Source organism: Leucoraja erinacea, chromosome 18 (assembly GCF_028641065.1).
Source record: "Leucoraja erinacea ecotype New England chromosome 18, Leri_hhj_1, whole genome shotgun sequence".
NCBI classification, from domain to species: Eukaryota; Metazoa; Chordata; class Chondrichthyes; order Rajiformes; family Rajidae; genus Leucoraja; species Leucoraja erinaceus.
In genome coordinates, this window is record NC_073394.1 from 31,480,196 (window position 1) to 31,497,819 (window position 17,624).

The following is a 17,624-nucleotide window of genomic DNA, read 5'->3' on the forward strand; positions in this document are numbered from 1 at the left end:
CTCAAAGCCTACTCTGTCTATGAATATATTCTTCCATTCAAAGTTAAAATAATTACTTTGATCTTCATTTAGGACTATTCCAAAAACATTCTCTTACATGTTTCTTTACATTCTGTATATAGTACCTCTATAATTTTTAAAAATTACAATGAGGGTATCATTGGCTAGGCCAACACATTGCTCATCCTGAACTATTCTTGCTCAGGTGCCAATTACTTTCTTGAATTGCTGTGGCTCTTCTGTTGAAGTCATCTGCTGGATAAGGAGTACCAGGATTTAAATCCAGCGATGAAAAAATAAAGTAAACCATCATTATAACGGAGCATGGCAGGGAGGAGGGGGGGGGGTTCATGATGTCTCTTATTGCTGATTGTCCGTTATAAGCGAGTAAGGTATTATCATTGTATGTAAGTGAAACAAAGAACTGCTTTTTCAGGCCGCTCCCAACAACAAGACCCGCTCAGTCACCGTGGGGCTCCCTCCCCTCTCACCTGCAGTCCCTTCCAAGGTAGAATATGTCGGCGACTTTGGGGGCGGTGGAGATGGTGGTGGGAAGAGGCCGAGTGGACAGAGGGACGGGAGAAGCAAGAGGTGGTGATGGTCGAGCAGACAAAGCAGGAAGTAACAGTGGCAGATGGTGGGTGAGCGACCAAGCGCACCGTATTGAGGGCGGCAGCACCAGCACTGAAGAGACTGGCTATTTGGGACACTGTGCCAATCATGCAAGTTATTTGGTCGGTAGAATCAAGCTCTTTGAGTATTATTACAATTGCTCTCATCCAGACAAGTGAATAACATTCCACTTGAATCCTGATTTGCGTTTGGCAAAAAGGGTTTGGGAGTCAGGTTGTCAAAGAATTCCCAACATTAGACCAGCTTTTGTAGCCACAGTACTTATGTAGCTGGCAATGTTTCTGGTCAGCAGTAATCCCTAAAATGGTGATAGCATAGAACTCAGTAATGACTATGCGATTCAGCGGGTCACACAGCATCTCTGGAGGTAAAGGATAGGTGATGTATTTTCTTGTCCGATTCGCCTTATCTTTTCCTGTCTTCAACAGATTGGGCCTGATCTTTTCTCACCTGCAGTCTGATCAGTCCTAGCCTTTTCTCACCTCCAGCTCTTCTCCCCCACCCCCCAACTTTCAGTCCTGACACAAAATGTCATCTATCTATCTAAGCAACAACGCATCTAATGAGATACCACCAGTTCCAGATGAAGGATCTACACCTTAAACATCAACTGTCCCATTACCTCCACTGATGCTTCCTTGCCTACTGTGTTCCTCCAGTAGCTCTCCTTTTTTTCCCTATCAGTTCCAAGTTGCTGGTGGCATGGAGTAAATAGATTTTTTTCTCATGTACTAAACTTAGCGATGTTACAATACTCACCCTCAGTGGCGCTGCAGTTCTGCCACTGGCCGTGTGCGCAACTTTGGCGCCTTGGGGGGGGGGGGGGGGGGAAGGGGGGCAGATTTAAAATGCCGTTTTCTCCTGCCTGCGGAGTCAAACTTTTTCAAGCTGTTCAGCTGCTGCAGAAAAATCGTTCCGACTTCCGTTCTCTGAAATTTTGTTTTTTTTAAATCGCGGGACAATTTAATCCCTGGAGTAAAATAAAAAGCTACTTCTAACGCCGTCAACGCCTACAACGGGATGGATCTCACGTAGGGGACAAAACATAGGGTAAGTCGTTTATTTTACATATAAACTTGCTTCAAAGGATGACTTTAATCCAAATTTCATTGGCGAAAATGTGATTTTACTTCGGAGTCACGTGAGTGACTATGTGAAGAACCCGTCCAGCATGCATGCGCGACATGAGCATTCACGCAGTGCAACAGCGACGAACGGGATTGTGGGCGCTCCCGCTACAAGCTGAAAGAACGGACCGTTAGGCAAGTACTTACCCACAGGTTCGAATTGCCAAACTTGCTCTTCTTTGTGCACCAGGGGAAAACTGGAAAGAGCAAAGCAGCACAGAGGAAAACAGCCCCCGTTCGACTCCAGGGAAGGAGCGTCCCATCAGTGGAGGGGGCGAGAGGCGGCACCTGGACCGCACACGCTGTGTACCGGGTACCGAGCCGAAGCCCAGTCCGCTAGAGCTGCCTGACCAACAGCAGAGGACTGGATGGAAATCAACATACAAACCGGCCGGTAATCCCTGCATACTCCGACAAGGAGACTCGCCGCCCGAGAACAGCAGAGGCAGCCGCTTGAGCAAAGTTGGCGACCAATCATCGGGCTGGAGACAGACACACAGAAGACAGACAGGCCGGCTCATTCAGAGAGCCGGCACTTCAAACTACCGCCCGAGAGCGAGAAAGTGTCTGTCTCCAAGCCTTAGACAAAGGTCATGGAGCAAAAAACTCCAGCGAAACTTGCCTCGGGGGCTGGGACAAGCTCGCCAAGGGAGCACAAACACTCCCGATCCAGTGCACTAACAGCACTGGCCATCGCCCTCATCAGAGGAGATCGGTGGCGACCAGGGCTGGGCTGGTCAAAAGAGGGGTCACTGGCTGAACAACATCGGGAGTATGCTTGAGGTACAGGACCAGGAAGAGCTGCTGGGTGCGAGATACCGCTACGTGGCTACACCACGAGCGAGATGGCCGTTACAGCCTAATCTGGCGGCCAGCTTACTACCTGTCTTTTCTAAAAACCTCTCCAAGACAGGTAGTCATGAGGCGTTGGACTTTATCACGCCTCCCCAAAATTACATCTGCTCGAAGTGCCTACCATTGTTGGGGGTACATTGAGCAGGGCATTTAAAAACCCAAAATCTTAATTTGCAATATTGATACCCCTGACGTCGGCTATCATTTCGCATGCTCATTCCAGAGGGGCAGGGTAGTATGCGATCCGCAACCTCTCGAAGGAAATCATGTCAAGAAATGAACACACCACTAAACAACAGTGGAGGTTGGTGAGTATCGTTCCTACCATCACATAAAAGGTGAAGGGTTTGTGCTAACAGAGGGGGGGGGGGGGGGCCACACCTGGTTTTGGAAGCATGAAGAACTATCACACTTGGTAGTTATACCAAAAGTATTCAAGGACAAAAATTGAATTAAGAAAACTTGCCACCAGTTCAGCATGCACCCCAAAGGGGTTTTTCCCTCCCACTAAAAAGGAAACATGAGGGACAAGCTGAACTGGAGAAGACATACAAAAGGGTCATAATGAAGTCTAAATATGAACCTTTGGAACCGTATTAAATTTACCAAAAAACCCAAAATATGGTGAATGTCGCACCATCATTGACTTAACCACTTGAATATTTTCACCAGGTATACACACTTCAATGGAAAACTTTGTAACTTCCAAACGTGGATTTCCTTAGGCTACTTTATGGTAGGCATCGACTTAAAAGATGCATACTATTCAGTACCCAATTATAAAGATCTTCGGTGACACCTAAAATTTACCTGGATGGGGTAACTATGGCAGTACAAATTATTGACTAATGGTCTAAATATAAGCCAAAACACATGGGCGGAATAAAATCGATATCATGTGACAAATTTGATTAACAATTTGGTAATGGTATGTTGTCAAACATATTTGACTATCAGCAACTTACCTACCAGGTGAGCTAAATACTGTGGCAGACATATTAAACCAAAGTATTTGCTGAAATTACAAAGCAATATGGAACTACTTGTCGAACATCAAGAAGTGGGAAAGATAGTGTTCGAATACAGGAACTACATATTCAACTACTACAATAAACAATGTACTGGAGTTCCTGGCAGGCCTTCACCACAATGCAGCTACAGCACCATTAACCAATGCAGACTCAGCTACAGCACCATTAACACAGCCAGAAGTGCTCTGTCAGCCTACTTAATTCAGGCACCAGGACAACAGGCCATAGGGTCCCAACCGCTGGTGATCAAACTCATGAGAGGCATATTCAACTCTAATCCCCCAGACGTAGGTACACCTAAATCTGGGATGTCAGTGTGGTCCTGACATACCTTAGGGGATGGTCACCAGCCAGGTCCCTCACCCTACAACAGCTAACCCTGAAGACGGTCATGCTGATGGCACTTGTCTCAGCACAAAGAGTCCAGTCCTTCCATCTACTACGATTGGACAATATGATTATAACACCAGACCATGTCTCATTTACCATTCAGGGGCTGGTCAAACAAAGCAGACCAGGAACATCAGGTCCAGTCATGGAATTCCGGGCATACCCACCTGAACCACGGTTATGTGTTATGACCCACTTATTGAATTACATCGACACAACAAGAAATCCCCGAAGGAGAGGAAAAGCCTTATGGGTCAGCCACAAGAAACCTCATGGTCGGGTGACGAGCCAAACTATCTCTAGATGGCTCAAGCAGGTACTGGGAGCTGCTGGAGTAAATACTAACGTGTACAAATCTCACTCCACCAGGGCAGCATCCACATCGGCGGCTAAGAGGATGGACGTGCCTATGGACCACATCCTGGCTACAGCGGGATGGTCTAGGGAGAAAAACGTTCCAAAACTTTTTATAACAAGCCGCTGGCAGAACCTGTATCGTTTGCAGAAAAAGTATTAGAATCTGCAAATATATAAATTAAGCCCGGGGGAGCATTTTGCTTTGTTATTGTTTAAATAACACCATTATTGTTTTTACAAACAGATCATGGTTGATTACGATAACATACTTCCTCCCTCGAATAACTTCGGCAGCGAGTGAAGTATGAACTGTTACATGGTTTGAAATCACAGAGCTTTAAAATCTTCACGTAGTCACTCACGTGACTCCGAAATAAAATAGTAAGATTAAACGAGAACTTACCAGTTCGAAGTTTGTTCTGTATTTTATGAGGAGTTACGATGAGGGATTACGTGCCCTCTGCTTCCACTCTCAATTATAGAGATCAACTGGTATTAAAGTTCTCAGATTCAGATTCAATTTTAATTGTCATTGTCAGTGTACAGTACAGAGACAACGAAATGCATTTAGCATCTCCCTGGAAGAGCGACATAGCAAATGGTTTGAATAAATAATAATAAGTGTCCGGGGGGGGGGGGGGGGGGGGGGGGGGGGGGGGGTGGTGATTGGCAGTCACCGAGGTACGTTGTTGAGTAGAGTGACAGCCGCCGGGAAGAAGCTGTTCCTCGACCTGCTGGTTCAGCAACGTAGAGACCTGTAGCGCCTCCCGGATGGTAGGAGGGTAAACAGTCCATGGTTGGGGTGAGAGCAGTCCTTGGCGATGCCGAGCGCCCTCCGAAGACAACGCTTGCTTTGGACAGACTCAATGGAGGGGAGCGAGGAACCAGTGATGCGTTGGGCAATTTTCACCACCCTCTGCAATGCCTTCCGGTCGGAGACAGAGCAGTTGCCATACCATACTGTGATGCAGTTGGTAAGGATGCTCTCGATGGTGCAGCGGTAGAAGTTCACCAGGATCTGAGGAGACAGATGGACCTTCTTCAGTCTCCTCAGGAAGAAGAGACGCTGGTGAGCCTTCTTGATCAGAGTTGAGGTATTGTGGGTCCAAGAGAGGTCATCGGAGATGTTGACTCCCAGGAACCTGAAGCTAGAAACACGTTCCACCTCCGTCCCGTTAATGTGGATGGAGGTGTGCGTGCCGCCTCTGGACTTCCTGAAGTCTACAATGAGCTCCTTGGTCTTCTTGGAGTTAAGGGCCAGGTTGTTGTCAGCGCACCATGCTGCTAAGTGCTGGACCTCCTCCCTGTAGGCCAACTCATCGTTGTTGCTGATGAGGCCAATCACCGTTGTATCATCTGCATACTTGATGATGGTGTTAGTACCATGTACAGGTGTGCAGTCATAGGTGAAGAGGGAGTAAAGGAGGGGGGCTCAGCACACAGCCCTGTGTTCAGGGTGAGGGTTGAAGAGGTGTGCTTGTCTAACCTAACAGACTGGGGTCTGTTGGTTAGAAAGTCCAGTATCCAGTTGCAGAGGGAGGGGTCGATGCCCAGGTTACCGAGTTTGGTGATCAGTTTTGATGGTATAATGGTGTTGAATGCTGAGCTGTAATCGATGAGCATTCTTACGTAAGTGTCTCTGTTGTCGAGGTGGGAGAGGGCGGAGTGAAGTGCCGTTGAGATGGCATCCTCCGTACTCCTGTTCTTGCGGTAGGCAAACTGATAGGGATCCAGTGTGGGGGGTAGGCAGCTTTTGAGGTGTGCCAGGACCAGCCTCTCGAAGCACTTGGTGATGATGGGGGTAAGTGCAACTGGGCGGAAGTCGTTGAGGCTTGCCGCAGTGGAGTGTTTTGGCACTGGCACGATGGAGGTGGTTTTAAGGCAAGTGGGGACAACTGCTTGGGCAAGTGACAGGTTGAAGATGTCAGTCCAGACGTCTGTCAGCTGCGCAGCGCAGGCCCTGAGCACGCGCCCGGGGATACCGTCAGGGCTAGCAGCTTTACGTGCATTAGTCCTACTCAGTGCCACGTATACGTCGTAGGGGGTGAGTGTGAGAGGTTGGTGATCAGCAGGTAGCACAGCCTTGATGGCTGTCTCTAGATTGTCCCTGTCGAAGCGGCCATAGAAGTGATTAAGCTCCTCAAGGAAGGAGGCGTCGCTGGATGTGGGGGTGATGTTGGAGGGTCTGTAGTCCGTGATGGCCTGGATGCCTTGCCACATGCGTCGGGGGTCGGAGTTGTTGTTGAAGTGCTCCTCAATCCTGAGCTTATGGCAGTGCTTGGCCTTCCTGATGCCCCTCTTCAGGTTAGCCCTGGATGAACTGTAGGCTCGAGCATCGCCTGACCTGAAAGCGGTGTCCCGTGCTTTCAGCAGTAGCCTGACCTCGCTGTTCATCCATGGCTTCTGATTCGGGAATATGGTCACCTGTTTGAGGGAGGTGATGGTGGAGTTTATAAAGTCCAGAACAGAGGATGTGTAGGAATCAATGTCCGTGTGGGAGTCAAGGGTGGCCTGGGCTGCAAACGCCTTCCAGTCAGTGTTTCCAAAACACTGCTGAAGAGTGAAGTCCGCTTCCTCCGACCAGACTTTAACTGTCCTCACAGTTGGTTTAACTCGTCTGATGAGTGGGGAGTATTTAGGGAGCAGGGACAATGAGACATTATCAGACTGACCAAGGTGGGGGAGGGGGATGGCTTTGTAAGCTTCAGCCATGTTGGTGTAGACTTTGTCCAGTGTCTTGTCTACTCTAGTGGGGAAGGAGACATGTTGGTGGAATTTGGGGAGTACAGTCTTCAGGTTGGAGTGATTGAAGTCACCCGCAACAATGAAGGCTGCCTCGGGGTTGTGCGTCTGTTGATTGCTAATGGCAGTATGCAGCTCTTTCATTGCAAGCTTGGCATTAGCATCAGGAGGGATATAGGCTGCAGTCATTTAAGTTCTCCTTTTCTTTACTATGTTTATTTCAATTATTGTGTCTTCTGTGATTCCACACCGCTGCTTTGAAGTATGTCGCACATGCGTGCTGGACGGGTTCTTCACGTAATCCCTCATCGTATCTCCTCATAAAATACAGATCAAACTTCGAACTGGTAAGTTCTCGTTTAATCTTACTATTTTGGCCCCATACGAACCCGCAGTGTTTTTCCTGCCGATATGGGGTTCAAATTCACTGCAACCTCAACGTCCCAATCGATCGCGTTCCACAAAAACCCACTCGCAAGATGATTAAAATGGCCATTAATTTACGGGAATTAAACAATAAATTCCTTGCATTTGGCCTATATATTCATGACAATGAGATTTAAAAATCATGTTATATTGTGAATTCATGTGTGAATGTTATTTGGACACTTAGGCTATTTAAAAATGTTAACCTTTTCTTAAGAAATGGATAGATGCTTAGATCTAGTAATTGAATTTTGTAATTAGCTACAATTAGGTAACTAACTAATTATATGCTTTAATGAAGGTCATCCAAGTAAGATGTCTATAATAACTGAAAATTTCATTCAGTTCTCTTAATTTTTACGAAAGTTATGGGCTTTTGACTGTCCTCGATCATTGCTTTTGAGTTAAGTCAATGGAAAAGCAATAGGGAACAAGATGCTAATTTCAGAGTATGAAAATGGCCATAACGTTTTTTAAACTGAAGATATGAAAGTCAATTAGGTGTCAAATTAAACTTCTTTTTATGCTTTATCTGATGGGATAAATGGCAGACTTGATTTTTTAAATCTCAAAATTGTTTAACATTGCTACTAAACTGGCACAAGGATTAAAACGCTGGAGCTTAAAATGGTTATGAATGAGATAAATGAAGATTCTTCTGTCCTTCTTCATTACCTCCACATCAAGAAAAAAAACCTCCATTAAATAATAGATCCCATTATTTTGTTTTCAAAATCTGGTCCCCAAGTATTAAGAAAAATGTTGCTACATTTCAGTGAATTTTAGGATTATGGTTACAAGTTTATGCCGGTCAACCTGCTGTTATCTTTGGAGTTCTGTTACTCACCGTTATGGAATGACTCAGTTGTTTAACTTTATGTTCCAACTGTTCTCGCTCCTGCTTTAGTTCTGCACTCCACTTTAACAACTTTAGTTTTTCTTCTTCTTTTGCTGAGGAAAAGAGAAAATAAAATTTCAGAAGCTACAGCACATGTAATTCAATTCTCAGATTTCACAATACAAATTGTCCAAGAATACCTTGCTGTTGAAAAACGGGACAATTGCAGAAGAATGTATTCTAAAATCTTAAACCATATTGTTGCACTCTTTTCAATCTCATTCAAAGTTAGTTTGTCCTTTGGCTTTTGAATACAAGAATCAAGAATCAAGAGAGTTTATTGTCATGTGTCCCTGATAGGACAATTAAATTCTTGCTTTGCTTCAGCACAACAGAACATAGTAGGCATTGACTACAAAACAGATCAGTGTGTCCATATACCATTATATAAATATATACACACATGGATAAATAAACTGATGAAGTGCAAATAACAGATAATGGGCTACTAATGTTCAGAGTTTTGTCCGAGCCAAGTTTAATAGCCTGATGGCTGTGGAGAAGTAGCTATTCCTGACCCTGGTCGTTGCAATCTTCAGGCTCCTGTACCTACCTGAAGGTAGCAGGGAGAAGAGTGTGTGACCAGGATGGTGTGGGTCCTTGATGATACTGCCAGCCTTTTTGAGGCAGCGACTGCGATAGATCCCCTCGATGGAAGGGAGGTCAGAGCCGATGATGGACTGGGCAGAGTTTACTACTTTTTGTAGTCTTTTCCTCTCCAGGGTGCTCAAGTTGCCGAACCAAGCCACGATGCAACCGGTCAGCATGCTCTCTACTGTGCACCTGTAGAAGTTAGAGAGAGTCCTCCTTGACAAACCGACCCTCCGTAATCTTCTCAGGAAGTAGAGGCGCTGATGTGCTTTCTTAATAATTGCATCAGTGTTCTCGGACCAGGAAAGATCTTCAGAGATGTGCACGCCCAGGAATTTGAAGCTCTTGACCCTTTCAACCATCGACCCGTTGATATAAACGGGACTGTGGGTCCCCATCCTACTCCTTCCAAATTCCACAATCAGTTCCTTGGTTTTGCTGGTGTTGAGGGCCAGGTTATTGTGCTGGCACCATATGGACAGTCGCTCGATCTCTCTTCTATACTCTGACTCATCCCCATCAGTGATACGTCCCACAACAGTGGTGTCGTCAGCGAACTTGATGATGGAGTTCGCACTATGACCGCTACGCAGTCATGAGTATAGAGTGAGTATGGCAGGGGGCTGAGCACGCAGCCTTGAGGTGCTCCCGTGCTGATTGTTATCGAGTCTGACACATTTCCACCAATACGAACAGACTATGGTCTGTGAATGAGGAAGTCGAGGATCCAATTGCAGAGGGATGCGCAGAGACCCAGTTCTGCGAGTTTGGTAACAAGCTTGGAGGGGATGATTGTATTAAATGCTGAGCTGCAATCAATGAATAACAGCCTGACATGTGAGTTTTTGATTCAGATTCAGATTCAATTTAATTGTCATTGTCAGTGTACAGTACAGAGACAACGAAATGCATTTAGCATCTCCCTTGAAGAGCGACATAGCAGACGATTTGAATAAATAATAATAAGTGTCCGGTGGGGGTGGTGATTGGCAGTCACCGAGGTACGTTGTTGAGTAGAGTGACAGCCGCCGGAAAGAAGCTGTTCCTCGACCTGCTGGTTCGGCAACGGAGAGACCTGTAGCGCCTCCAGGATGGTAGGAGGGTAAACGTCCATGGTTGGGGTTTGTCCTTGGCGATGTCCTCCGCAGACGCTTTGGACAGACTCTCCTGGAACCAGTTGGGCAATTTTCACCACCCTCTGCAATGCCTTCCGGTCGGAGACAGAGGTTGCCATACCATACTGTGATGCAGTTGGTAAGGATGCTCTCGATGGTGCAGCAGTAGAAGTTCACCAGGATCTGAGGAGACAGATGGACCTTCTTCAATCTCCTCAGGAAGAAGAGACGCTGATGAGCCTTCTTGATCAGAGTAGAATTTTGTTGTCCAAGTGGTCCAGAGCGGAGTGGAAGGCCAGCGAGATTGCATCCACTGTTGATCTGTTGTGGCGGTAAGCGAACTGCAGTGGGTCCAGGGTCCTCGGGGTAAGACGTCTGGTGTTTGTTGACCACGGCGTGCAGCTCCTCCAGTGCCAGATGGACGTCTGCCTGGGTTGGGATGTAGACCGTGGTCAGGATGATGGAGGTGAATTCCCTTGGGAGGTAGAAGGGACGGCACTTCACCGCCAGATGTTCGCGGTGTGGAGAGCAGGAGTTGGACAGGACTACCACGTCTGAGCACCACGCAGAGTTGACCATGAGGCTCCTCTCCATTTCCTAGATGCCAGTGTACGGTCCATACGGTGGATGGAGAACCCTTCAGGCTGGACCGCTGAGTCTGGGGAGCTGGGGATGAGCCATGTCTCTGAGAAACAGAACACAGAGTATTCCCTCAGCTCCCTTTAGTAAAGCAGCCTTGCACTTTAGTCCTCCACTTTGTTTTTAAGGGACTGTACATTGGCCAGTAGGATAGTAGGGAGAGGGGGCCGAAGTCCCCTGCGCTTCAGTCTGACCTGAAGTCCTGCCCGTCGGCCACGTTTCCAGACACAATGGAGGCCTCCCCTTTGTTTCCAGGTACTGTGCTTACTGTACCTGCTGTTTCTGGAACCCCTGCGCTGGAACGGGGATTCCTTCACAGACGGCAGCTCCAGCTCCGTAACGAACGGGGGTACCTTCAAAGTCGGCAGCTCCAGCTCCGTTGTTCCTGGAGGATCCAGCTCGTCGGCTCTGGGGGTCATCCCGGGGTTTCCGGGTACAGTACCTGTGATCCTCAGTCGGATTGGGAGTTTTACAGCCAGCGTCGGAAAATTTAAAGTCCGGGACTCCCGCAGCTGCGGGAGATCGTGAAATTGCGAGAGCCTTGAGGTGCTCAAGCAGCTTGTCCAAAACGGCACCGTTTTCTGCTGTTTTCCTGATCCAGGTTAGTTGATGGAAGTTTTATTTAAGCCTTTTATGTTCTGGTGCTCCGCAAAAGTCGCCGCAGGCTTGAGGCTTCAGCATCTGTAATACTTCTGATAATGCATTTAGTTCACCATGAGAATGAAGGAGAGAAAGAAAATGACAACACCTTCACAAAATTTCTGTTCTGTGACAAACCCAGCTGGGATTTTACAAATATTTTAACTTTAAATGAAAGCTCCCCTTCACAAAAACTTGCCAAAATCACCATAAAAGTAGCTAAAATCATGCTGGCCATTCTGGGAAGAAGCAATCAACATTCATGCTGCCGCAGGCACAAACGTACCATCGAGATGGAAGGATATGTGGGAAGAATCCAATACAGGGAATAAATACCTAATCACGGATTCCACCGCAGAGGTCCTGGATTCAACCTCCCAAAAGGACAGCCCTCAACAGAATCTGTCCAGACCAGAGACAATGCGACCAAATGCTCCACTAGTGCTAGTTGCTGGATTATCCAAAGTATACACAATGAGAGACATGACAACAAACTCTTTAATAAAGTTATGTTGCAAGGCATCTTATATTTCCATATGGCATCTCAGGAATCAATTAATTAGATTGGCATATTGGCCATCAGAATGGAAAGATGAAAGATTATATGAAAGAAAAATGGAACAAAGAACCCTGGCCAGAAACAAAGTATGGCAATATGTTTTACCACTAATGTCTGCTTATAATTTATTGCAATATCAAACATGCTACATCTCGAGTAGCCAAAATGATTTACCTAACAAGTTAATACAATCTTGTGTATACAGTTTACATAAACAGGTATTTCAGAAGATGCTAAGGTAATTAAGGTTTCATTCACTTCTTAAAAGAACCTTTCTCTCACAATAAATATTTAGTGAATTTTTCACAGGGGAAAAAGAATCATTGTAACATAAGATTGACTTGACACATATTAAAGAGATGATATGTCATACAAAAAAACCTCAAAATGACAAACTCTTACCAGCCTTGTAGGCAATATAAGAATGAACGATTGCTAATGTCCCAGGCCATGGGATTGCTTCTTCCTTTTTCAGAATCTAAAAACAGAACATTTTTAGCAGTGATGGACAGAACATGTTACATGCTGGAAGTCTTTTTCTCAGAGGTATTGAAGACTGTAAATAATTTTGCAATTTACATGAGTGACATGAAAGGCTTTGCCTTCAGGCAAAGGCTGCTAAATCCGTAAAGTACTGAGGTAGATTTATCTTTTGTATTATCTTTCTCTTTGTATTAAAGGGAACACTATTTGCAATATATTGAAAGGGAATCAAATCCACAGCACCATCCAAATCATGTTGAGGTATGAACATAAAAAATGGATGGCCAATGAAAAGAATAAAAGTTCTTATTGTGCAGATATTCTCAGATAAGGTGCAATTTCAGATTTCGACAACTGTCCCTAATCATATTATCGCCTATACTATGAAACTAGTTCTTTCACTGCAGACTATTTATACGTGGAACACTCTCCAGAAAGAATTGTCAATTTGATCACAAGTTATAAATTAGAGCCAGATTTAGATTACAGTATAACATATCCATAACAGCTGGGTGACAAAAAAGCAAATGTTCTGCTTTATAGACAAACAAGAAAAAATCTCCTATTTTCATTGACATTGCACAAATTATGTAACTTGCTAACTATTTAGGCTCACTACCAACCAGATAACTCTACCAGACCACTATATGTGGTCTGGTAGAGTTCACTACTGATATTTTTTAAGCTGATTGTCCTAAATTATACATCTATGTGTATACCCTGGAGTGATTGAGACATTGAGTAATAAACGAAAATTAAAAAAAAAAAAAATCCCACCAAATAGTTACAGAAATAAACCCTAAGACTACCAGTATCATATTAGACAAAATTAAGCCTAAGGCACTGTCCAAGCCCACACCTGCTCCTGACATTTAGGACAAATCCACATTCCTTTGGGAATGACTTTTAATGGCGGGTCCAGGCACTCCAGGTGATACACACGAGAACAAGTGTCACACATCAGCAGCTGTCCACTACGTCGACACACAGAGCAGAAATCCTCATGGATGTCACCCTATCAAAAAACAAAGTTAAATAATCATTTACACAATTTAAGGTATAACTCTGGGTTTTAATTTTCAACTTTTGCTAAGTTATTATTTAAGTGACTCCCAATGTGGGAGGCACATATCAAAGAAAAAAAGATAGCCTACCACTATTACATCCATACCACTGGAACCCTGCCCGTGAGAACCAAGTTTAGGTGTTCCACTAGAACCTATCTTAACCTAACTTGTGCTATGTCCTAAAATGGAAGGAAAAATTGGGTTGAGTAGCAAAAATCCTAAACGGCACCAATAAAACCCTGCTTGTGATGTTTTAACCAAGGAGTACAAGTACCACTCTTGGAAATGCCAGAGGGCATTTCCTTACTTATTCCTTTTCACTTATTTAGAGTTATTGCAGCAAGAAGTACAACTCTGTATAAGCTGTTCAAAGAATAAAAGGTAAGTTCAAAGTAAGCTTTTACAGTTATTGTACTGATATCTGACATATACAATGCACACTGTATCTTGTTTTTTTTTTTAAAAGGTGAAAAATTAAATGAATGAATGAAAATGATTAAATAAATTCAACAAAGGTAGCTGTGATTAGTTGCACTGTGGACAGGCAATCAATAGAATTAGAGGTTTTCCGCGAATAAGTCAATCAGTTTCTCTTTTTGCTTCATATGCCAATTGGAACACATCTTTAGCACTCGACTGCATTCCTCTGCTAACATTGCTGACAGTATTTTCCAGTCCAAAGAAGGCTGAGGTGGTGTTTTTAGTTTTGAATCCTCATCATCTTTGAAATAAAATCTCTCTTCGGCTTCATTGCTTTGAGAGAGCTTAACATACATTTGAAGTAAATAAATACACTCACAGACAAGGTTGTGTTTTTTGTGATGTTTTCAACGTTGTTTGCCTCATCTTGCAGCTTGCTGACAGGGCCCCTTTGTAAAGTAGCCGTTGTGGCTAAATAGGGCAAACCCTAGTTAAAGATGGTTTAAAGTAAAGAAAAATAAAATAAATTTGCAATTGTCCATTTATGGCCTTACATGTTAACCCATCTAGTTTCTTCTACATTCTCTGTGTGGCGCGTTCCAAAAATACAGCGCAGCAGTGGTCATATTCAGAATCTGTAAAAACAGGTTCTCATACACAGCTGATACGAATTTTCACACATTGTTGTCAAATGTTCAGAAAAATTATTCAGTTCTCATTGAGCACACACAAAACTCGGGTTCAGATCCAGTATAGCAACTAAATTTTAATCGACATTGGAAACTGAAAGCTTGTGCTCCATGATTGACCAGTTAATCCTAAATGTGTATAATATTTCAATATGGATAACATAATGAGAATGGAGATCAGTAATTAATATTCAAATTGTAATATAAGAACCGTTAAAATGTGCAGTTCATTCATACCCACAAGCCACATATCTTCAATGATATCATGGTTTTAAATCACTGAACGTTTCCTGTTTTGTTATACAAGTTTATACAATCAGATGACACAAAAACTGATGATGGAGTGAACAGTGATGAAGGTTATCTAAGATTACAACAGGATATAGATCAACTGGGAAAGGGGACAAGAGAATGGCAGATGGAATTTAACTCAGATATGGAATTCATGAAGGCAAGTAGGATTAGTATAGCCTGATGGTCAGTGGGACTTGTTTCTTAGTGGGACTTATGTTGTGCAACTCTAGGTCTTTAAACTATTTTTCATTGACAAGAGTTCTACTTCAGACGTTTCTTAATAATATAATTGTCTATCTATATTTTGCATCGACAGATTTCTAAGTGATGTTTTTCACCAATAGTTCACAAAGCATTGACAAAAGGCAACTTGTTCACCAATGAATTATCATGAAATAGCAAGTGGCTAATTAATCTGAAAACATTTAAGTTTATGAGCACCAGTTAGCGAATCTTACTCCAAACTTCAAAACAGTGGGGGGGGTTGGGGTGTAAATTTTCAACTCACCTTGGCAACGATGTCAATGATGGGGAAGGTAATATTATATATTATTTGACTGTGACCCATAAACAAGCATATTTAGGTGAGGGATAGCTATACCTAGTTTGCTCCAATATGCTTTAGCTTTTAAAAGTTACTAATCACTATGAATACATTAAAGCCATCTTTGAACTAAAATTCATACTGTTGAACAACATTGTGGAAATTGGGTGAGGCCATTCAAAACCATATTCAGTCCTTACACCTGAAAGCAATAGGAGTTTCATTCTCTGTAATGGGCTAGATTTAAAGCAGTAGAACTTTTATATCACTACGTTATTATAATAATAATAATAATAACGATAATACATAATAATAAAATATAGTCCATTCTGTTAATAACATGAACACATCCCCCAAAACATCAAAAATCTAGACAAGACAACCCCAGTTGCAATATATGATTCACTTTGCATTGCCTATAATAATCATGTGTTGTAGGGTAGAGCTGGTGGCTTTGTTTAGTAACTGCATGCATAGAAGAGAGGTGGAAAATAATGAGGCTGAAGGAAATGGAGGGGTTGGGGAAGCTAAAGTTTTAGTTCAAGTTTTTGTTATTCCAATTTTATACACCATCATCCATGATAAAAGATTACATTAGTTGTCAAAATTAATATTCTGGCTTAGTAACCCTGTGAAGTTTGTAACTTACATCTACAGAGCTGGGACTGGATGCAGACTGTGTTGGAGCAGCAAAACTGAGCAAATTCTCTGTTTTTTCGAAATCTGGGGAGGCAGGATGACTTGGAGGGGAGGAAGGTGCCATTGCCCCCAGACCCAACACGTTAGTGTACTTAGGAGGGCGACCTACACGTAAGAAACAAAAACACAAAATATATACAAACACATACCTTCAACCACTGATCCTCATTGGCTGCCATTGAGGAAAGAGAAAGGAGGAGCATAGACAATGTTAATAAACAATCATGTTAAAAGGTATAAAAATTAAGTAGTTTAAATTTCCAAATACACCACTTAAAATTTGAATTTTAAGCAAGCAATCAAGAGTTGTAGATAAACTATCTGAATGTCCTTAAAATCAAACCAGGATCTGTTTTAAAGGTCTTTTAGTAAGATTACCCAACCATATGTTGGTACACCATTACATTTGCACTACAGCAGCTGTTGCAATCCTAATTTTACTACATCTTATATTTGATACATTTAAAATAATTCATGTTAGTTTAAAAAAAAATTAAAAGCCACCACAAATAGCTTTTTAGAAAAAAGGTAACTAAGGGCTAAGTGGTTTTGTAGTAGGAATCAATCAATAGTCTGTCCCCTGAAATAAAGACAGAGTGTTTGAGAAATGGTGAATGTGAATTGAGAAATACGGAAAAGGGTATTTGTCATTTGTTTTGACCTAACCATAATCTACTGATCGAAAGCATTATGTTCAGTAAATAAAGGTTTTGATCAAGAAAGGTGCTGTTATCAAAATGGAAAACATTCTCAGTTGGGCCTTATATATGGGGATTCCCAAACTGGTCATTAATTGATGACCAAGAGTATTCATATGTCTTTCCTCTCTTTGGATGAGTGCCTGCCCTTGTGCTTACATTCTTGATATCATATAAAATAGGTAGTTGAAGTTGATAATATTGAAAATGTTCTGCCTTAAATAAGTCTTTTAAAAATATAGGTAATCTAGAAGGATTGCATACTTGAACAAATTCTTGTCAATATTTCTTCGAGTCAAATATAATATCATTTTGTGAATTTTATTGCATTAGATGTGCTTTCAAAGCCAAGGCTTTATTATCTCAAACGTAGCTGTAACATCCCTGATACTTATTTATATCAATAAAGGCAAACAAATGTAAATGGCAAAAATGAATAATGGAGCCTCCAAATATTCACTTTTTAAAAATCCAAAGTACCTCTTCTCCGTGTCCCAGGTTGCACAGGGCTGTTCAAGTAAGTTACTGCTGTTTTTTTGCGCTGCATTACAAAACAAAACATACAAAGTATAAATCTTAGTAGCGAAGGATGAAATAACATTTTATGGGATGCAGGTTCTTCCTACTAGTCCTAACCTCTCAGTCTTTCTCTTATTTTATCATCACAAGCTCAAAGGGCATTTGATATCGTTATCAGAAAATCTAAACATGAGTAATCCAATATTCAG

The 17,624-nt window shown here is 43.0% G+C and overlaps 1 protein-coding gene across 4 annotated transcripts in view; it reads right to left on the reverse strand.

Moving 5' to 3' along the window:
- phf21aa (PHD finger protein 21Aa) overlaps nt 1-17,624 on the reverse strand; it is a 206,312-nt gene that overhangs the window by 16,613 nt on the left and 172,075 nt on the right. Inside the window, exons 12-17 of one of the 4 annotated variants that reach the window (XM_055649736.1) lie at nt 17,377-17,437; nt 16,149-16,303; nt 14,352-14,459; nt 13,345-13,500; nt 12,405-12,480; nt 8,409-8,512 (exon numbers count right to left, since the gene is read on the reverse strand). In XM_055649736.1, the coding sequence (XP_055505711.1) occupies nt 8,409-8,512; nt 12,405-12,480; nt 13,345-13,500; nt 14,352-14,459; nt 16,149-16,303; nt 17,377-17,437 (660 nt within the window). Of the gene's footprint in view, nt 1-8,408; nt 8,513-12,404; nt 12,481-13,344; nt 13,501-14,351; nt 14,460-16,148; nt 16,304-16,347; nt 16,371-17,376; nt 17,438-17,624 lie in introns of all 4 variants that reach the window. The other 3 variants (XM_055649737.1, XM_055649739.1, XM_055649738.1) reach the window with 3 other exon arrangements.